General features: G+C 42.3%; 2 protein-coding genes and 1 long non-coding RNA gene across 8 annotated transcripts in view; 2 read left to right on the forward strand and 1 right to left on the reverse strand.

The window, feature by feature from the left end:
* ZNF793 (zinc finger protein 793) overlaps nucleotides 1–7652 on the forward strand; it is a 26772-nt gene extending 19120 nt beyond the window's left edge. For all 4 annotated transcript variants that reach the window (XM_050769226.1, XM_050769225.1, XM_050769224.1 and 1 more), the window contains one exon: nucleotides 1560–7652. In XM_050769226.1, coding sequence (XP_050625183.1) covers nucleotides 1560–2542 — 983 coding nt within the window. In that variant the 3' untranslated portion in view covers nucleotides 2543–7652. The remainder of the gene's footprint in view (nucleotides 1–1559) is intronic.
* LOC126942162 (uncharacterized) overlaps nucleotides 1–12981 on the reverse strand; it is a 15394-nt gene extending 2413 nt beyond the window's left edge. Inside the window, exon 1 of the long non-coding RNA XR_007721515.1 lies at nucleotides 12468–12981. This is a non-coding gene — a long non-coding RNA (uncharacterized LOC126942162). The remainder of the gene's footprint in view (nucleotides 1–12467) is intronic.
* A 2219-nt stretch (nucleotides 12982–15200) lies between these two features.
* Nucleotides 15201–22398, forward strand: part of LOC126942118 (uncharacterized) — a 33929-nt gene continuing 26731 nt past the window's right edge. For all 3 annotated transcript variants that reach the window (XR_007721498.1, XM_050769354.1, XM_050769353.1), the window contains exon 1: nucleotides 15201–16282. The gene's annotated coding sequence lies outside the window, so the exon portion shown is untranslated. The remainder of the gene's footprint in view (nucleotides 16283–22398) is intronic.

Genomic DNA, 22398 nt, shown 5'->3' on the forward strand with positions numbered 1-22398 from the left:
TTTTCCACTGATATCTCCTAAAATCAGACCTGGATTATCTCACGACTGAATATCTTTGAGGGGTTACTAATTATTTTTGTGCCATGGACTTCTTAGGCATTCTTTTGAAGGCTGTAGACCTCACTTCTCTGTATAAAAATACAATAAAATTCATAAGATTATAGAAAATAGTTATCAAAATATTTTCTTTTCTTTTTTTTTTAGATGGAGTTTTGCTCTGTTACCCAGGCCGGAGTGTGATGGCGTGATCTCAGCTCACTGCAGCCTCCACCTCCTGGGTTCAAGCAATTCTCCTGCCTCAGCCTCCTGGGTAGCTGGGACTACAGGCATGTGCCACCACACCCAGCTTATTTTGTATTTTTAGTAGAGACTGGGTTTCACCATGTTGGTCAGGCTGGTCTCTGACTCCTGACTTCAGATGATCCACCTGCCTTGGCCTCCCAAAGTGCTGGGATTACAGGCGTGAGCCACCATGCCCGGCTTCAAAATGTTTTCAAAATGTGCAATATAATAGTACGTGTACTTTTTTATTTATACATTAATGAGACCTAACATCAGGTCTAATAACTATCATGATCTCAAAGAAGAGATGATTATAAACATAATAATGTGACCTGAAAATAACAATATTCACAAACTAGTATCAAGTCACAGGAAGTGCTGATACTACTGTGTTTTGTTGCTTACATTCATAGTCAAAGAAAATGTTCAATTGTAGTTGGAACTCAGTGAAAACAAAAATGTAATTTCTTTTCTATCAAAGTTCACAAGCCCGCTGATTTCTGCCTACCAAGTTAAGAACTCTTGCTTAAGTTCTAGTTAGCTTTGTTGACTTTATTTTTTAATCTCGTTCACCTTAGAGTGCTTTGCCGTTTATATTGTAACTAACTAGCCCAATATGATACACCCTTGGATGACCGCTATACCAGTGCTTGTTAAACTCCAAGGTGTTTGGAATCACCCGGGCATCTTGTTAAAACGCAGATTCTGATTAAGTAGGTCTGGGGTGGAGCCTCAGATTCTACACATCTAACAAGCTCCAAGTAAGGCCAAAATTGCCACTTGAAAACCCACATGCCGGACAGCAAGGTACTGTATAACATTTCACCTTCTTTCTTCTATAACAGTGATCAGCAAACTATGGCCTGCCGATTGGCCACCTGCTTTGTGAATAAAGTTTTGTTAGAACACAGCCACATTCTTATGTTTACGTATCGTCTATATTTTCACGATATGGTGGGAGAGTTAAGTCATTGCGACGGAGACCATATGGCCCACAAAGCCTTTACTTTCTGACCCCTTAAGAATAAGTTTGCCACCCTCTGCTCTGTAATATCCTGTTTTCTTTGAAATTATTGGTCTCTATACTCTATGGTACATTGTATTCCATTTGTGCCAGTGTTCAGAATCCTCTTTCCTCATAGAACACTCTTCCCTGCGTTTGTGCTTTGGGTTATGGTTCATGTTCTCTATTTGTGTGCTGTGCACTCTTTAAATTTTGAGAGCATTTCTCAAGTAGTATGAAGTTTCATAAGGATGATTCACTGTACTTTCTCCAGAAGACATCTGGCAAGTTAATATCCAGAGGAAAAGACGGCAAGACATGCTTTTGAGGCAAGGCGCAGCCATAAGCAAGAAAACACTGCCCAAGGAAAAAAGCCGTGAATATAGTAAGTTTGGGAAAATATCACTTCTGAGCACTGACCCTTTTTCTTCAATCCAGAGCCCTAACAACTGGAACCCTTGTGGAAAGAATTTGAACCATAATTTAGACTTGATTGGTTTTAAGAGAAACTGTGCAAAAAAGCAAGATGAGTGTTATGGTTATGAGAAATTGCTTCAGCGTATACACCATGGTAGACGACCGAATGGAGAAAAGCCCTGGGGTTGCAGTCACTGTGAGAAAGCTTTCACCCAGAACCCGGCACTTACGTATAAACCAGCAGTAAGTGATTCTCTCGTGTACAAACGGAAGAGGGTTCCACCTACAGAAAAACCCCACGTCTGTAGTGAGTGTGGGAAAGCCTTCTGCTACAAGTCTGAATTCATTAGGCATCAGAGAAGTCACACTGGGGAGAAGCCTTATGGCTGCACTGACTGTGGGAAAGCCTTTTCACATAAGTCAACCCTCATCAAACACCAGAGAATTCACACTGGGGTAAGACCCTTTGAATGTTTCTTTTGTGGGAAAGCCTTTACCCAGAAGTCACACCGCACAGAACATCAGAGAACACATACAGGAGAGAGACCCTTTGTCTGCAGTGAATGCGGGAAATCGTTTGGTGAGAAGTCATACCTCAATGTACATCGAAAAATGCACACGGGAGAAAGACCCTATCGTTGCAGAGAATGTGGAAAATCCTTCAGCCAGAAGTCCTGCCTCAATAAACATTGGAGAACTCACACAGGAGAGAAGCCCTATGGGTGCAATGAATGTGGGAAAGCTTTCTACCAGAAGCCAAACCTCAGCAGACATCAGAAAATTCATGCTCGGAAGAATGCCTACAGGAATGAAAACTTAATAATTGTGGGAAATACTTGAGCAAAATATCTGGTTTCATGGTATGTAGGGAATCTATCCTTAGGAGAAATCTTAATGAATTCATTTTAATGAATTTGGACAGTGTATATGTGTGTTTGCTTTTTTTTTTTGAGTTGGATTCTCTCTCTGTTTCCCAGGCTGGAGTGCAATGGCACTATCTTGGCTCACTGCAACCTCCGCCTCCCAGGTTCAAGCAATTCTCCTGCCTCAGTCTCCCAAGTAGCTGGGATTACAGGCACCTGCCACCACACCTGGCTGATTTTTGTATTTTTAGTAGAAATGGGGTTTCACCATGTTGGCCAGGCTGGTCTCAAACTCCTGACCTCGTGATCCGCCTGCCTCGGCCTTCCAAAGTGCTGGGATTACAGATGTGAGCCACCACACCCAACTGACAGTGTTTTATCATAATGGAAATCATGATCTAATTGTGATACAAACTTTTCTGGAAAATACTTTATAAAACATAAGCATGGTCACCCTGGCATGTAAATGTTTAAAAATGTATTAAATGGAATAACAACAGAAAACAAAATATCTCTGAAGAGTCTTAAAGGCATACTCTGGTATATTCCACAGTGAGCCATACAATCAGCACTATTTGTATTTTGGAGTTGTAAATGTGAAATTAACATAAAATCTGAATAGCAGACACATGTCACACAATATATAGAATGCCATTCAGAAAACTTTTCCACTTTAAATATCATTGTCTTTTAATGTCTTAACAATACAAAAAAAAAATAACAACAACGACATGGCCCACTATCTTTAAAAGAACTTTATTATACCAGCTACATTTTTCCACTTTTTGTAATACACGTAAATGGCTATAGAGGTTGTTATTGTCCTCTGCAGTGTTTTTAAATGTATTTTGATAATTTGGCCAAAAACTTTACCAAAATGTAGTTACTTATGTTAAAAATGCAAGCTAAGGAACAGTTTAAGAACCTGATATTGGGTAAATGAAACACTGTAAACTATTTGACAAAATGTAGTGTCACCCTGGTATACAGTACACTGTTCATATTTTCTTAGTCTTGCTTAAAATGTCTTGTAGCAAATTAGTAGCATAGATAACACTATTCTATATGCAGTTTGTATAACTCAGAAATGTTTCATGCATAGACCACTGAAGGAGAATTTCTTTTCTCTCTATTCTTCTGCAAATTAATTCAAGAATATTCTTTTTTTTTTCATTTATATTTCCTTGCAAGTGTCCTGGACACTAAATCCCAAGGTCTTCATTATTTCAATGTTTGGAAAGAAGACTGCTTCCCTGAGTTGCCATGTCATCCATGTAAGAAAATAAATGGCCATGTGGAATCTACATTTTTCAAGATTTGCCTCCATGTAAGACTGCCTGATCCAGAATGAGAAAGGAGACATAACCACAGATATCAATATGACTTTTTAAGTGATAAAAAGATAACTCATACAATTCTAATCAACATATTTTTTAAACAGAGGAGGCGGATGCTTTTCTAATAAACTTTAAATTATGAAAACTGCAATAAGAAGTAGAAAATTTGGTAGAATAATTACCATTGAAAAACTCAAAAAAAGCTATTAAAGATCTATAATGGGAAAATGCTCCAGGCTCAGAAGAGTTCATGCTTAGTTCTATCTATCTTTTAAAGAAAGAGTAATACCAGTGTTATTTATTATATGGATATAATATAATCCATAAACTATACTCCTCATTTATTTTATTAAGTCAGAATAAGTTTTAACACCAAAATCAAATACAGATAGTTGAAAAAAGAAAACTTCTGCCAGGTGCAGTGGCTCATGCCTGTAACCCCAGCACTTTGGGAGGCTGAGGCAGGTGGATCGTGAGGTCAGGAGTTCGAGACCAGCCTGGCCAAGATGGTGAAACCCCGTCTCTACTAAGAATACAACAATTAGCCAGGTGTGGTGTCACACGCCTGTAGTCCCAGCTACTTGGGAGGCTGAGGCGGGAGAATCGCTTGAACCCAGGAGGCAGAGGTTGCAGTGAGCCAAGATCGTGCCATCCAGCCTGGGCAACAAGAGCAAAACTCTGTCAAAAAAAAAAAAAAGAAAAAAGAAAACTTCAGACCAGTCTTACTCATGAATATAGAAACAAAAATTATAATTAAAATACTGGCAAATAGAATTCAGCCATATACCCAAAGAATGACATAGTAAGAGTCATCCCAAGAATGTCAAGCCAGTTCAGGAATAGGAAACACATCAATCAAATTAACAACTTAAAGAAGAAGAATCATACGAACTTTCAACAGATACTGAGAAGGCATTTCATGGAATGTGTTAATATGTAATAGATGGTAACCACTTAAAGAGGTTTTTCTTAAAAAAAAAAAAAAAAAAAAAAATTCACCCAAACCCCAAAGCATGTATTATGCCAAAGCCATCTTTAAAAATCAGGAATTCAACATTGTCTTAGAGATTCCAGTGAAGGCAATAAAAAGAAATGAATTGGTATAAACAGCAGAAGGTAAAACTATCCATTTTTACTGGTGATATGGTTGTACACCAATAAATGAAAAGACTCTAATTATTTTTTGAGCTAACTTTTTAAGAAGGCAGGATACCAAAATCAAGAGCCTTTCTCCATACTGACAAGAAACACGTAATAATTTATATGTACTTTTTTTGGAATTAGACTAAATCTCAATGATTTTTTTTTGAGAATCATTGAGAAAAAAATAGGAAAAAAGTCATACCATGTATCAAAACATCTCATGTACCCAATAAATATATATAACAATTATATATCCATAATAATTTAAAAAATTTTAAATGCCATGCTAGATACCAGAAGATAACATGAAGTCATTCTAATGAAATTAATATTGTATTGGCAAAGGAACAGGTAAATACATCATTAGAACACAGTAGAAAATTCAGAAATAGACTTTGATATATATGAACTTTCTCATATGTGAAAAAGGTAGAATCTCAAACCATAGGGGAAAAGAGTAGTTTACTTAAAAAGAATTCTGGAACAAGAACCGTTTAATATTAAAGGAAGAAAATTTGGATTAACAGCACAAAAATAAATTCTGGGTGGATTTAAGACATAACATTTTAAAGCAACAGAATTCTTAAAATCAAAGGAACCTACATGTACAATCTAGGAGTTGGGAGAGATTACCAACACAGGACACTCAGAAGCTATTTAGAAATAAGCATTAGAAGGCTGAGCGTGGTGGCTTATGCCTGTAATCCCAACACTTTGGGAGGCTGAGGCAGGCGGATCACCTGAGGTTAGGAGTTCAAGACTAGTCTTGTGAACATGGTGAAACCCCCATCTCCACTAAAAATACAAAAATTATCTGGGTGTGGTGGCACATGCCTGTAGTCCCAGCTACGTGGGAGGCTGAGGCAGGAGAATCACTTGAACCCAGAAGGCAGGGGTTGAAGTGAGCTAAGATTGTGCCACTGCACTCCAGCCTGGGCAACAGAGCAAGACTCCATCTCAAAAAAAAAGAAAAAAAGCAAAAGAAAAAAGGAAATAAACATTTGACTACATAAAAGATACAATCTTTTGGGTGACAAAAGATGCCATCAACAAACTCAAGAGATAATAGATTGTGGAGAAATATTTGTAGAGCTGATCAGAGAGAAGGCAGTCACCAAATGGACAGGGAAAATCCCAATAGCAAAACGTGGCAAAGAATATGAGGCAACAATTGTGAGAAGAGCAAATCTAAGTGGCCGATGGACCTGTCCAAAAATGTTTATCCTCAGTAGTCATTGGGGGATGCAGATTTAAAGTTAAAATCAAATAACACTATGTGACAGCATTTTTAGCTATCAGAACAAAAGATGTTATACACTGCTGGTGGAGAAATAAATTTTGAAAAACAATGCAAGTTACTCTTTTGGAAAGAAATCTGGTAATATTTAGGCTGGGCGTGGTGGCTCAAGCCTGTAATCCTAGCACTTTGAGAGGCCGAGGCAGGCAGATTGCCTGAGGTCAGGAGTTCAATAACAGCCTGGCCAGCATGGTGAAAACCCTTCTCTACTAAAAATACAAAAATTAGCCGGGCATGATGGCAGGCGCCTGTGATCCCAGCTACTCGGGAGGCTGAGGCAGGAGAATCACTTGAACCCGGGAGGCAGAGGTTGCAGTGAGCCGAGATTGTGCCATTGCACTCCAACCTGGGCAACAGAACACGATTCCATCTCAAAAACAAACAAACAAACAAACAAAAGAAATCTGTTAATATTATTAAATATTATTAAAATACTTATGTCACTTTGGGGAATCTTCCCTTAGAAATAAAAGCCCCAATACATAAAAGACAGATGAACATGTGAACATGGACGTTTATTGTAAAGTTGTTTCTAATGGCAAAATAAACACCCAAAACCAAAGCAAACACTAGAATCAAAGTAAATACCCATCAATTGGGAAATTGGAGAAAGGAAAGAACTATAGTATATCCATTCCATAGAATGTTAATATAGCCACAAATTAAAACTATGCTAGTGGACTTGAGTGGAATTCCACAATGTTCTCCTGAGTGAAAAATGCAAGGTAGATATTAAGTGTGTTAAATATGACTCCATTTTTGTAAATCATTAACAAAATGTCTCTAGGTGTTTATCAGCAATAAGCGGTATCTATATATGTTTATTTGATTTTATGTGCATGAAGAAAAGTGTAGAAGGGTATGCATTGACTTGGAGGGAGGTGGGTAATGCAGGTAGGATATGGGGGAGTCAGGGGTGTAGGGAAAAGGAAAACCAAAAAAGAAAAATTGTTTGTGATACCACAAATGTGTGAGTTAGTAAATTTGGCTGGGGATGGGGGAGCTAGAATTTTGCTAATTTGTGGGGATGTTCATGGTATATATTGTTAAGTGAAAAGGGAAAATTTCATAATAATGTATACAATTCTATTTTTTAAAAAAGTGAAAACTCCTGTGTGTGTATATATGCATGTGGATGTTTATATGAACATAGAAACATGTAGAAAAATACACACGAAGGTGTTAACATTCATTGGTTACCTTGGTGGAGAAGGGTAATAAGTTGTCTAAATACCTTTGCATTGTCTTGTTCACATATATTGCTTTTGTAATTTGAAAAACATAAAATAAAGGGGGAAAACATTTCAAACCAAATGAAGCCTTGAAAACGTTTCCATTTTCTGACAAGACGGCACCCTGGCTTGGTCTAAGGTTGAGTTAGGGCTATGGAAATGAAGTCTTGTCACCTTTGCTGCATTCTATTAGAAACAAGTCATAGGTCCCAGCCATACTCAAAGAGAAGGAATTACACATGAGAGTAATTTCCCTCTCCAGACGACCAGGCAGCAGAGATCATTGGGGGCCATCTTGGAGTCCACCCACCTCATCAGGGAAACACTTATTTTAAAGTAGGGAGGAGGCCGGGCGCGGTGGCTCAAGCCTGTAATCCCAGCACTTTGGGAGGCCGAGACGGGCGGATCACGAGTCAGGAAATCAAGACCATCCTGGCTAACACGGTGAAACCCCGTCTCTACTAAAAAAATACAAAAAACTAGCCCGGCGAGGTGGCGGGTGCCTGTAGTCCCAGCTACTCGGGAGGCTGAGGCAGGAGAATGGTGTAAACCCGGGAGGCGGAGCTTGCAGTGAGCTGAGATCCGACCACTGCACTCCAGCCTGGGCGACAGAGCCAGACTCCGTCTCAAAAAAAAAAAAAAAAAAAAAGTAGGGAGGAGTGAGAATGGCAACTGTATTGGAATAGTAATTTAAGTAAGCCACATACTTGCTGCTGGGCACCATGAGTGCACAGATTCTAGATATGCTTGCTGGAAGTTCTCCACTAAACAGAATACACTGCGTGCCTACTATGAACTGGACACCGTTCTAGGATCTGGGGTTAAAGCAGTAAACAGAAAGAGAAATGTTGATAATTGTCAGGAAGCAAAATGAAATAGGAGGGGAGTTAAATTTTATATGCAGTAACCAGGAAAGCCCTCAAAATGATCTCTGCATAAAGACCTAACGGAAATGAGAGATGTAATAATGCAACTGTCTAGAAAATTGTATTCTAGGCAGAGGGAACAGGAAATGCAAAAATGCAAACATCCTAAGGGAATGTGTCTGGAGTGTTGGAGACCAGAAAGGAAGGTGTATTCTTGTTGAATAACAAATTGTCCCCCAAACTTAGTGACCTAAAACGACAATAAACGTCTCACACGCTGTCTGTGGGTCAGGAATTTTGAAAGTGCCATTGGATTCACACTCCCTTTAGCTGTGGCTTCTTCCCTGTCACTCTGCCCTTCCCAAGTCTTTGTCCAAGCTATCTCTTCTCAGACCGGCACACAGCAGGGCCAGTGCCATTCGCGCTTATGGGAAGGAAGGAGTCCCCTCTGCCATGGCCTTTCTGGGTTCCTCCACCCAGCAGTGGAATCTAAGCTGTTCGGCACCTTCTCCAAAATAGTGGCGCCCAGTATACCCTACCATTCACCAGTGACAGCAGGTTGCAGACCACTACTGTCTTTCTTTTCTTTTTTTGAGACAGAGTCTCACTCACTCCAGCCCAGGCTGGAGTGCAGTGGCACGATCTCAGCTCACTGCAACCTCCACCTCCTGGGTTTCAGCGATTCTCCTGCCCCGGCCTCCCAAAGTGCTGGGATTACAGGCATGAGCCACCACACCCAGCTAATTTTTGTATTCTTAGTAGATACAGGGTTTCACCATGTTGGTCAGGCTGGTCTTGAACTCCTGACGTCAAGCAATTCACCTGCCTCGGCCTCCCAAAGTGCTGGAATTATAGGCGTGAGCCACCGTGCCCGGCCTAATGTCTTTCTTAGAACTAGCACTGTATTGATTGAGAGGAGATGCCGACAGCGATTTCCTGCAGAAGTGACAGCCTCAGAGTGGGGTTCCCACAGAAAGGATGGTAGCAGGTCAGTGTAAGCTGTGTAATCCCTATCTAGAACAACCAAAACCTCGGAGTCAGAAAAAGATAGTTTGTGGGTACTGTAGGACACATCTTTGAAAATTGTCGTCCCCAGGGAGAAACAGCTAAATGGGTGCAGCTACCTGGTTTCACTGCATAGACGCAATTAATTACTCAGCATCTCATATTCTAATGGGGCGCCCTGGGCATTTGGCTACACAGCAGAAAGCCGCACCTAAGCGTGTGTGGCAGCCTTGGGGCGGGGTGGAGAGGGTTTGTAGCAGCGGCCCTGCAGCCACAGGAGAGATGTCCTTTGAGGAAACCATGGCAATGTGTGGTCTTGTGGAGAGATGGGGTTTAGAAATTGGATGCAATTGACTGAAAACGGGAAGTGGGTGGCAGGAATCGGGTTTAGGAGTTGGGGGAGGAGAATCAGTTCTGGGATGTAGTGATAAAGAAGTCCAATGAATGACTGGATGCAGATACTTGGTTTTCAATGATTCAGGAGTCCAGAGAACGCTATGATTGGTATGGGTGTCCCAGCGGGTCAGGTATCCGAGGTCTTGGAATTTGGGAGAGTGGTAGTCTCTGGGACATGGGATGTGGGAAGTCTAAGGAGTCAATAAGGGATCTAAAGTGTTGGTGATAGGTGACTTTTTTTATCATGGTAAAATACACAAATATAAAATTTACCATTTAAACCACTTTAAAGTGTGTAATTCAGTGACATGTAGTACATTTACAATGCTGTGCAAGCATCACTACAATCTAGTTCCAGAAAATTTTCATCACCCCAAAAAGAAACCATGTATCCATTAAGCAGTCACTTCCCATTCTTCCCACCCCTTCCCCAAACTCCTGGCATCCACTAATCTGCTTACTGTCTCTAGTCTCTAATGATTTGCCTATTCTGGATATTTCCTATAAATAGAATTACACAGTATATAGCATATTAACATAATGTCCTCAAAGTTCCTTCATGTTGTAGCATGCCTCAGTACTTCATTCCTTTTTCTGGCTGAATAATATTCCACTGCATGGGTAATACCATCAGTTGGTGGACATTTGAGTTGTTGCCACCTTTTGGGTATTGTGAAATGTACTGCTATGAACATTCTTGTACAAGTTTATGTTTAAACCCCTTATTCAGTTATTTTGGGTGTATACCTAGAAGTGAAATTGCTGGGTTATATGGTAATTCTATGATTAACTTATTAAGAAATAACCAAACTGTTTTGTGTTTTTTTTTTGTTTTTTTTTTTACAGTGGCTGTACCTTTTTATATTCCAACCAGCAATGCACAAGGGTTCCAGTTTCTTCACCACCTCGCCATCCATCATTTGTTATAATCATATGCCACATAATGATGTTTTGGTCAGTGAGGGACCACATATACAGTAGTTGTCCCATAAGATTATAGCAGAGCTGAAAATTTTCTTTTTATAAAATTGTATTATTATTATTTTTTCTTCCAACTCTTACGGAGCTGAAAAATTTCTACGGCCTAATGACATTTTGGTGATCCTGGCACTGCGTGTACCTATGCCAATGTGTTTGTGTCTTTGTTTTTAACAAAAAAGTTTTTAAGAAATAGAAAATTTCTGGAGGCTGAGGAAAGAGAATTGCTTGAACCCAGGAAGCGGAGGTTGCAGTGAGTTGAGATCACACCACTGCACTCCAGCCTGGGCGAGAGAGCAAGACTGTCTCAAAATAAAATAAAATAAAAATTTTTAAAAATTAAAAAAAATTATTTTAAGTAGAAGATTATAGAATAATGATATAAAGAAAATATTTGTGTACAGCTATACAATGTGTTTGTCTGAAGGTAATTTCTTACAAGAGAGTCAAAACATTTTTAAAAATTAAAAAGGTTTATAAAGTAAAGAAGTTATAGTAAGCTAAGGTTAATTTATTACCAAAGAAAAAATTCAAATAAATTTAGTGTAGCCTAAGCATACAGTACATATAAAGTCTACAGTAGTATACAGTACTGTCCTAGCCTTCACATTCACTCGCTGACTCACCCGGAATAGCTTCCAGTCTTGCAAGCTCCATTCATGGTAAGTGCCAGTTGCAGGTATACCATTTTTTATCTTTTATACCATATTTTTACTGTACCCTTTCTATGTTTAGACATATTTAGATACATGAATACCATTGAGTAGAATCACCTACGGTATCCAGGCAACTTGGATTTGTAGCCTGGAAGTGATAGGCTGTACCATGTAGCGTAGGTGTGTGCCAGGCTACATCACCTAGGTTTGCGTATGTACACTCTCTAATGTTCACATAATGATGAAGTCACCTAACCATGCATTACTCAGAAAGTATCCACATCATTACACAATGCATGACCATGTTTACATTCTGCTTTTTAAAAATATTAAATTAGGCTGGATGTGGTGGTTCACGCCTGCAATCCCAACACTTTAAGACACCAAGGCAGGCAGATCACTTGAGCCCAGGAGTTGGAGACCAGCCTGGGCAACATGGCAAAACCCCATCCCAACAAAAAAAGACAAAAAAATTACCTGGATGTGGTGATGTACACCTGTGGTCCCAACTACTGGGGAGTCTGAGGCAGGATGATTATCTGGGCCTGGAGAGGTGGAGGCTGCAGTGAGCCACAGCACTCCAGCCTGTGTGACAGAATGGGACCCTGTCTCGAAAAAAAGTATTAAATTTATGTATCTTAAGAATATACATTAATATAGACTAAAGAGTTTAAATATCAAATAAAGAAGGTTTTTTTTTTTCAGTTGAAACAATGTATCAGAGGATTTAAAAAAACCATAAAATATTTGTTTAAATGTAAAGGATTTGTTTAATCTGCCCTATTGAAATTTTCACAGTTAACTAGTACTATTTTTTATTTAAATAATAGTATGTATGTAACAGAAAAGTAAAGATGTGAAGTGTTGATGCTGTTTTTCAGCAGCAGAAACTGGAAAACATGCAGCCTCATGATTGTCATACTCTTTCGCCAGATCATTGCGTTGTTTGCCCAGGCACCCCTCATCCCATCTCTCTCCATCCCTTTTCTTACCTTTTCATTTTCCTTGTCTTTTCATTGGAGCATTTACCAATGTCTGAAGGTAGAATGTTGTTGTTGATTGACTCTCTCTTCAACTAGAACGTAAGCTATAAGCGGCCCAGCCTTTGTCCCACACACTGCAGTGTGCCCCACTTCTAGGAAAGTGTCCAGCACACAGTAGGAACTCAGTCCGCATTTCTTGAATGAATTAAGTGATGTATACAGGCCACATTCTGAGCTGCTGGAGAAGCCAGTAGTTGATTACCAAACTCTAGTCCTTTATCTTGATGTCCTAATGTCCTGACTGATACACTCAATTTGTAGGCAAATAGCTGGTGGGGTTTAGTAGTATGGGGTAGAATAAAGGGAGATGTAGTTGGAACCCTCTATCCACGTTATCTGCCCCATGAAAAGCTAGTTCCAGGCGTTGCCATCTCTGCCCCACACGGGGCTTGCGTTAGTCCTCGTTCCCGCCTTTTCCAGACAGCAGTGCTGAGAAGCAGGAGCCCCTGAGCTGGAGACGCAGGAATCCTGAGCCCTGGGAGGCCCAGATCGAAGGGAGGCAGTCAGCTCATGGAGCCGGGGAATGTTCTGCTGGAACCACCCCCAGCCGCGAGGGTATCCGGTATGTTTCTGGGCACCAGCGACCCCTCCACACCTCACCAGACCGGATCCCCAGCCCCGCGGGACCCGATTCCGGCCTACACCCTCCAATCCGGAACCAAATCAGAAGAGCAGTCCCGAGTGCCCGCCTCACGGTCTGAAGCACCTCGTCCTACACCCGGACCCGAACACGAGGTCGGCTCAAGGAGGCACTGAGGTCAGGACAGTCAGGCAGTCAGGATCCTGCGCCGCTTGTCGCATGCAGTCTCCTTCCCAGAACCGCCGCCTGCACGGCCTCCACTGTCTTCCTACTGGGCTGCAGCCTGCGAGGCCTGACAATGGCGGCCCACAAAGCTAGAACGCGAAAGCGCATGCGCCAGGCGCGATCTCCAGGCGCCAGCGCTGGTCTCACTCAGGGCCGGGGGGAGCTCACGTCACAGTGACCGCCGCCGTTGCCGGGGGACTGGCCCCAGCGGCTTGGCGGGGCAGAAGCCGTCTGTGGCAGTGCGTCCGCTCTCCGCCGGATAGTCGCCATGGTCCCCGCGATCCTAGTAGTCGGGCAGGGCCGAACCTGGCTGAAGAAACCTCAAGCGGAGATTCAAGGAGGCACCACGTGATCCCTAAGGATCCCCAGGATGCGTCGGGCATGACTAGATGGTGTGGGGGTGTGTCTCCTTGACAGCTGTCCCGCGGGGATTTCGAGGTACGGCCTGTGTTTCCCAGGGCTGTTCTCTTCCCGGAAGGGCTTCCTGGCAGGGAGCAGAACCCCGCAGCCTCAGGAGCTGCTTGGCTGTGTGTGTTTCTGCGCGAATGTTGGATGTCTCTGTGTGTGTGTGTGTGTGTGTGTGTGTGAGTGTGTGTGGTGTCCCGTGAAAGGAATGTGGCTCGAGCAGTGGAGCGCGGTTTCTCTGTAGTGCGCCTACTCTCTGATGCGCCCCTCTCTTTGGCCGGGCTTGGGTTGCGGGGCCAAGCGTTCTTTGTTTTGCTCTTGGTTCCTAAAGCCTCGGTGAAGTGGGGGTGCTGGCTGAGACCCGCAGGCGTCCAAATCACCTCCCCACCCCAAGGGGGCCACTCTTCCAGAAAGAAGACGGGCACACCACACCCAAGAACAAATTCCTCCGGGGGTCCATGGTCCTGTGGTGCACCCAAGGCTGAACGGACCCTAGCCGTCCTGTCCTCAGGACCCCCCCTTGAGCCCGCTTCTAATTCGGTGACTGGCGGAACCGGAGCTTCAGGACGTGAGGCGGGCACGCCTTCATCCTCTTCGGATTTCATTCTGGATTAAAGCATGTGTGCAGAAAAAAGGTCAGATGGGGGTGAGGATACAATCCGCTGAGCTGTGGAGGGGGTCTGGCACCTTCACCTGCAGAACAGGTGCAGAAAGATGTCAAAGAAACTGCTTCCAACACCATCCCCTTTTCCTCTTCAGTGTACAACCTTGTCCACACTATGGCGCTGTGCTGGCGACAGAAGACACGAATTTCAGAGATCCTTTAGACCGCAAACTGTGGCCTTTCTTGCCAGGTCCCCTGTTGGACCCTGGTTCCCCGAGCCACAAGGGAGTGGGATGGATTGATCCTGCCTGGGCTGCGGCCTCTACTCTGTCCTCCCTCTTTTCTTGCCTTCCCTGATGCTCGTGGGCCCAGGTTTTCCTTGGTCTGGCTCATAGTCCTCCAGAATGTCCTCCACAGCAAACGTTTCCCAGTTCGTCCAGGACCGCCTTGGCGGGGATGTACGTGATGAGTGTTTCCTTCTCAACACTCGCATTTCTTAATGACTGGATAGCTGTGACGCTCGTGGAACCGTGGGTGCCCGTAGCTTCCGCCAACAAGGAAACTCTTGGTCTCCCTGTTGCATCAGTTGGCTGCATGATTCACATAGGATGAGAGGTAGCCAGCCGTAGCTGGTCTTTGCCTTCTAATCAAGGCTATGTTTCATCTCATCTGCTGGTGTTTTCTCATTGTTGAGGGGTCTTCCATTGCTCTGTTCCTGGCTGGGACTGCCTCTCAGCACTGCACCTTTTGGTTGCCACGGATTTCACGGAGCAAAAGGGACTGGGGTTTGCTGGGTGCAGGCCCGGTGGTGGGTTGTGATCCCGGTGTGGGAGTTGGGGTGGTTTGCAGTTTGCAGGATCCTCTTGGCTCCTCTGGCAGGAATCCCTGGACGAGGCTTGGACTCTGGCATAGGCCCTCCTGTGGTTCCAGGTGTGCTTTGTTTGTGCTTCGCTTTCTTGGGCGATCCTCAGTGGTCCTCGGCTGCATGCCTGGACATCCCTTTCAGGCTTGAATTCACCCCAAAAGGCCTCTGAGACACTCTCTCCACCTTATCTGCCCCCATGGGATGCCAGTTTCAGGTGTTGCCACCTCTGCTCCGCATTGGGCTTGCCTTTGTTCTTGTTTCCGCCTTTTCTCCACAGCAGTGCTGAGAAGCAGGAGGCCCTGGGCTTGGAGACCAGGACAGGGCCCTGAGAGGCCCAGGTCGAAGCGGGGCAGTCAGCTCATGGGGTGGGGGAATGTCCTACTCACACCCTCCACTGGGGTCTCAGATATGTTTTGCTGCCCCAGTGACCCCTCCACTCCTCACCAGATTGGATCCCCAGCCCCATGGGACCCGATTCCTGCCCACACCGTCCAATCCGGAATCAAATTAGAGAGCAGTCCTGAGTGCCCACCTCACGGTCTGTAGTGCCTCCTCCTCCACCCAGACCCGAACACAAAGTGGGCTCAAGTAGGCACTGAGGTCAGGATTGTCGGGGTCCTGCGCTGCTGGTCTCACTCAGACTCCTTCCTCCGGCCGCCGCCTGCACGGCCTCCACCATTTTCCTATAGGGCTGCAGCCGGAGAGCCCTGACGCTGCTGCAGCGCCAGCCGGGCACGCGAATGCGCATGCGCCGTGGGCGCGTCACCAGGCGCGATCGCCGAGCCGGTGATTGCGTCACAGTGACCGCCACCGTTGCCTGGGGACGGGTCGCAGCAGCTTGGCGGAGCAGAACCCCTCCGTGGCAGTAAGTTGGCGCTGGGCTGTGGCCCCTCCTCTCCGGGGGATCGTCGCCTTGGTCCCCCGGTCCTAGGAGTCCGGCAGAGCCAAACCAGGCTAAAGAAACCTCCAGCAGAGCTTCAAGGATGCACCGCGTGATCCCTATCGGATCTCCCCGATGCATCAGGCCTGCCCAGACAGTGTTGGGGGCGCGTCTCCTTGAATGCTGTCCCTCCTGGGATTTCAAGGTATCACCTGCCTGTGTGTCCTGGGGCTGCTCTCTCCTGGGAGGAGCTGCCTGGCTGTGTGTGTTTCTGCGCGAGTGCTGCATGTCTCTGTGTGTGTTTTTCTGTGTGAGTGTGTGTGGTGTCTGGTGAAAGGAATGTGTCTCGTGCAGTGGAGCGCGGTTTCTCTGTAGTCCGCCTACTTTCTTACGCGCCCTCTTGTTGGTTCCAGGTGTGCTTTCCTTGTTTTTCGCTTTCTTGGGGGTCATTGATTTCAGCTGTAAGCTTAATTCCTTTTTTGAGTCTCACCTGTTTTGTTTAAGGAGGAACTTAAATCATTGGTGTGTATTTAAAAACATACGTTTCCCTCAAAGTGCTGCTTTAGTTGCATTCCACAAAATTTTATATGCTGTTTTTATTTTTGACTGCAAGTAGGTATTTTTTACTTGTCCCATAGTTTACTTAAATGTGTGTTGCTTAATTTGCAAACATTTTTGAATTTTGACATTAATTTCTGGCTTAATTCTACTGTGGTTAGAAAACAGATTTTCTGATTTCAATCCTTTTCAATATATTGACAATTTATGGCTCACAATATAAACAAGCTTGCTAAATGTTCTTTGTATAAGTGAAAATGCTGCTTTCTGCTGCTCTTAGGTGGACTGTCTATAAATATCAATTACAACAAGCTGGTTATTAGCACCGTTCAAGTATCTTATATATTTACAGATTTTCTCTATACTTTTAAAAATTAATGAGAGAATAGTATTAAAATCTCAAAATATAATTTTGAGTTTGTCCATTTATTTTTATTTCTAGCAGTTTTTAATTTATTGTTTAGTTCTGGTACTAGGCACAAATACTTGTATGATTGCTTCGTCTTCTTGGTCAATACGCTTCTATAGTATTGTAAAATATGCCTTTTTTAGAAGAAAATCCCTGGTAATATTCCTTGTTTCAAAGACAATTTGTTGTGAGGGCTGGGTGCGGTGGGTCACACCTGTAATCCTAGCACTTTGGGAAGCTGAGTTGGTCGGATCACTTGGCGTCAGGAGTTTGAGATGAGTCTGGCCAATATGGTGAAACCCGATCTCTACCAAAAATACAAAATTAACCGGGTATGGTGGCGTGCATCGTCTGTAGTCCTAGGACAATCGCTTGAACTCGAGAGGTGGAGGTTGCAGTGAGCCAAGATGGCGCCACTGCACTCCAGCCTGGGCGACAGGGTGAGACTCTGGATAAAAACAAAAGGCAATTTGTTTTATATTCACATAGCCATTTTGGTATAATTAGTGTTTGCATGGTTGTTTTTGTTTTTGTTTAACTTTTAACCTATTTGAGTTAGTATATACTTTTGACTTTTTAACCTGAGTCTTCATATTTTAATCTTTTTTTACATAACCTAACATCTTTTTTTTTTTTTGAGACAGAGTCTTGCCCTTGTCACCCAGGCTGGAGTGGAGTGGCATGATCTCAGCTCACTGCAACCTCTGCTTCCCGGGTTCAAGCGATTCTCCTGCCTCGGCCTCCCGAGTAGCTGGGATTACAGGCACCCACCACCACGCCTGGCTAATTTTTGTATTTTTAGTAGAGATGGGGTTTCACCATGTTGGCCAGGCTGGTCTCAAACCCCTGACTTCAGGTGATCCGCCCACCTTGGCCTCCCAAAGTGCTGGTGAGATTACAGGCATGAGCCACTGCGCCCGGCTTTCTTCTGTGTTTTTTACTGAAGTATTTAGACCATTACCATTGTTTGTAATTATTGATATATTTGGGTTTGTAATAATCAACTTGCTCTTTATTCTGTTTATCTATCCTTCATTCTTTTTCTAATTTTCTGCCTATTTTTGTAGTTTTAAAAATTATATTCTATTTTACTTCTACTGGCTCATTGATTACAGCACTTTTTAGAATTTTGCATGCTTTTTTTATAGAGCCTTTCAACATTCATTTTTAACTTTAAATGTCTAGTTTTATGTATTATATCGTATCGTATATTTTGTTGGGGTCTTACACAAATAATACTTACATTCCACCTTCTCACCTTTTGAGCCGTTTTCATATTTTAATTGCCACAAATATTACCATCCCTATAATACATTATTGCTTTTGCATTAAAAACTCAATTACTTTTTCAAGAGAATATGAGGAAAACAATATTTACCCATATTTAACTTTTCTGTTAATTTCCATTCCTATGTATGAAAACATGTTTCCATCTGCATCTGTTGGTGATGAATTCTCTCACAGTTCATTTCTTTTTTCATTTGAAACTATTATTTTAGGCTTGGGGAGTACACATATAGGTTTGTTACACTGGCAAAATGCATATCCCTGGGGTTTGGTGTACAAACGATTTTGCCACCCAGGTAGTGAGCATAGTAGCTGACAGTTTTTTGACCCTCACATTCCTGCTGCCCTCCACTCTCAAGCAGGCCCTGGTGTTTATTGTTCCAATCTTTGTGTCCATGTGTACTCAGTGTTTAGCTTCTACTTGTAAGTGAGAACATACAGTATTTGGGTTTCTGATACTGCATAAATTCACTTAATGGCCTCCAGCTGTGCCCATGTTGCTGCAAATAACACAATTTCTTTTTTCCCTGAGGCTTTAGCTTTCACTTGTTTACAAAAGTTTTCACTTTTTTCATATTATTACCAAGTGCAGAAATACCAGAGTTTCCCCTCTATTCCTTTCTCTGCTAGCTTGCATAGATTCTCACAAGAAGTTTATGAATCTTGTTACTTTTGTCCCCATGTATGTATCTTTTTTCCATCAGGCTGTTCTCAAGATTTTCCTTTACCACTAGTTTTCAGCAATTTGTGTTGTGTTTAGCCTTGAATTCTTTGAGCTTCTTAGATCTATGGGTGATAGGTTCCAAGAAATTTGGAGTATTTTCAACCATTGTTTTTTCATATTTTTTCTGCCTTCTCCCCACTTCTAAGACTCACATTTACATATATCTTAAACTGCTTTATATTTTCCCACAGATCACTGAGACTCTCTTACAGTGTTTTTCCCTCTGTGCTTCATTTTTCCTGGTATGTTCTCAAATTCACTGATTTTTTTCTCCCAAAAATTGGTGTTTAATCTCCAATAAATTTTCTCTTCAGATATTTTTCTTTTCCAGAAGTCTCACTTTGTTCTTTTCTCTTCCATTTCTCTCACTGTGTACATGCTTAAAAAAAAAAACCTTCAGGATGCTGCAGTTTCTTTAATATTGTTATGCTAATACCATCTCCCCTGCCACTTGCATCTGGGCTGACATTTTTTCCTATTTGGGTCACATTTTCCCGCTTCTTTATATAGACACGGGGCATTGTAAAATTTACAGTTAAGTGGTAGATATTATTACACTTTTCTAACAATGTTGAACTTCATCTGTAGGCAAATACTTGTGAAGTGGCTTGATCCTTCTGAATTCTTTAAAAAGCAGTTTACAGAAGAGCTGAAGTCTTTACTTCAGAGATAGTTGAGCTCTGCTCCTAATGTGTGACCTTTCTGGGATTTCCACTGAATAGTGTGGGTGATCACTGGTCAGAATTAGAACCTTTCTTGGCCACATGTGAACTGTGGGCAGTTTCCAACTTGCAGCTCCCTGACTGCACTTAGTGCCCAGTCAGGTGGAGGAACTGCACTCTACACATGTACTATTTAATATTTTCAAAAGACGCCAGAAAAAATCCCTGTGCACATTTCTGAAAATCTTTTCTGTTTATCTCCTTCCTCTGCGGAACTCTGCCCTGTACCAGCTAGCATAGTCTCTCTGTTATCTTCTCAACACAGTAAGAACTTCACGTTGTTTGGGATCAGCTTTCTCATTATCCAGAATGTGTCTCCAAGTAGAAAGTTTGTGTGACTATTGCACAACTTCACTTTTATATATAGAGAGAGTTTCATTCTGTCACCCAGGCTGTAATGCAGTGGCATGATCACAGCTCACTGCAACCTTCATCTCCCTAAGCTCAGGTGATTCTCCCACCTCAGTCTCCCACGTAGCTGAGAATACAGGCATGCATCACCACACCTGGCTAATTTTTGTATTGTTTGTAGAAATGGGTTTTCACTATGAGTTGCCAAGGCTGGTCTCAAACTTCCATGCTCCAGTGATTGCCTTGGCCTCCCAAAATGCTGGGAACACAGGCATGAGCCACCACACCTGGCCCACATGATTCTCTTCTGTCAGGGATCACAGTCCTTATACAAACCAATTATTCCATCATGGCTCCAACAGAAGCTCATGTTATTTGACACTGGTGATGTCACTGGAAAGAAACTCTCACACATTACTGGTGAGAATGTAAACTGACATTTTCAAAAGTAATTGGGCATAATCTATTAAAATTTAAAATGCACACATACTTTTTACTTGGCAGTATAATCAGTTGTAATATATTCTATATAAACAAAATCCAAGAATAAGCATATAAAGGTATTATTGCACTAGTTTGCAGAAACAGAAAACTCAACCTGAATACTCAGCTTACGGGGAATGGATAGAGTTTTCATGGCATTGCTGTTACTAGGTTGCTACATGTCTAATTCTGCAGACATTTTGAAAAAGAAAAGCAAGGTGCACAAGACAAATACCAATAAAATGTAATGTACAGACCTTATTTATATCTGGACTCAAACCAACTATTATTGTGAAAGGTTGACTTCTCTGTTCAAGATATATACTGAAAATATAACCAGTATATAGCATACTGGTTGTCTTTAATATATCCCAGTGAAAACTTATTGGGAGATAAAACAAGAAAGGCAAAAAATAGTGTGATTATTAAAGAGGTTATGGGTACATGGTACTATTTTATTTTTGCCTATATTTAAAATTTTCTAAAGTTAAAACAAATTAAAGTGACAGATATATTTGCAGTTATCCTATTATAGTATACTGTTACCAGACTGAAATGAGGCCCATACTTGAGCACAGAAGAAAACATCAAAAAATAAACACTAAAGTTTTAACAGATGAGTGCAATACAATGAAGGTGGTTTTTAAAAAAAATTTTAGCTGGGGCGTGATGACTCACACCTGTAATCCCTGCACTTTGGGAGGCTAAGGCGAGTGGATCACTTGAGGCCAGGAGTTTGAGACCAGCCTGGCCAACATGACAAAATCTCGTCTCTACCGAAAAATAAAAAATTAGCCGGGCATGGTGGCAGGCACCTGTAATACCAGCTACTCAGGAGGCTTAGCCAGGAGAATTGCTTGAACCCAGGAGGCAGAGATTGCAGTGAGCTGAGATTGTGCCACTGCACTCCAGCCTGGGTGACAGAGTGAGGCTCTGTCTCAAAATCAAAAAATAAAAATATAAATAAAAATAAATTTTACACTATTTCCTTGGTATAGGATAAACTTCATATGTAACTTTGTAAGATAAATGTAATGATTTTTTTTTAAGATGGAGTCTTGTTCTGTTGCCCAGGCTGGCGTGCAATGGCGCGATTTGGCTTACTGCAACCTCTCCCTCCTGGGTTCAAGCAATGCTCCTGCCTCAGCCTCCTGAGTAGCTGAGATTGCAGGCATGCCACCACCACACTTGGCTAATTTTGTAATTTTAGCAGAGACGGGGTTTCACCATATTGGCCAGGCTGGTCTTGAACTCCTGACCTCATGATCCGCCAGCCTCAGCCTCCCAAAGTACTGGGATTACAGGCGTGAATGTAATTATTTTTTTAAAGAAAAACATTGATGTAAAGAAAGTAAAGTTTCATGTTAAACAGTTACGATGGTAACAGATCTCAAAGGAGCAACTAAAGCAGTGCTGCAACTACTTTTGTCTGCCTTAGTAATTCTCTGATTAGTGTACATTCCTACCTGCTCCCAACCATTTTGAGAAAAATTTGTCTGAAAACATGATTTATGAAATAAGCATAAGTGCTGAAAGAGTTAACAGTTATTCAAGTTTCTCCTTTTAAACAATCTTGTAACAACAGAAAAAGCCTTGGTCAGGTATGGGGGCTCATGTCTGTAATTACAGTACTTTAGGAGGCCAAGGCAGGAGGATCATTTGAAGCCCAGGATTTGAGACCAGCCTGGGCAACAAAACAAGACCTTGTCTGTACAAAAAAAAAAAAAAAAAAAAAAAAGAGAGAGAGAGAAAATTTAAATTAGCCAGGTATGGTGGTGCAAACCTGT

Source organism: Macaca thibetana, chromosome 19, assembly GCF_024542745.1.
Source record: "Macaca thibetana thibetana isolate TM-01 chromosome 19, ASM2454274v1, whole genome shotgun sequence".
Taxonomy (NCBI): Eukaryota; Metazoa; Chordata; class Mammalia; order Primates; family Cercopithecidae; genus Macaca; species Macaca thibetana.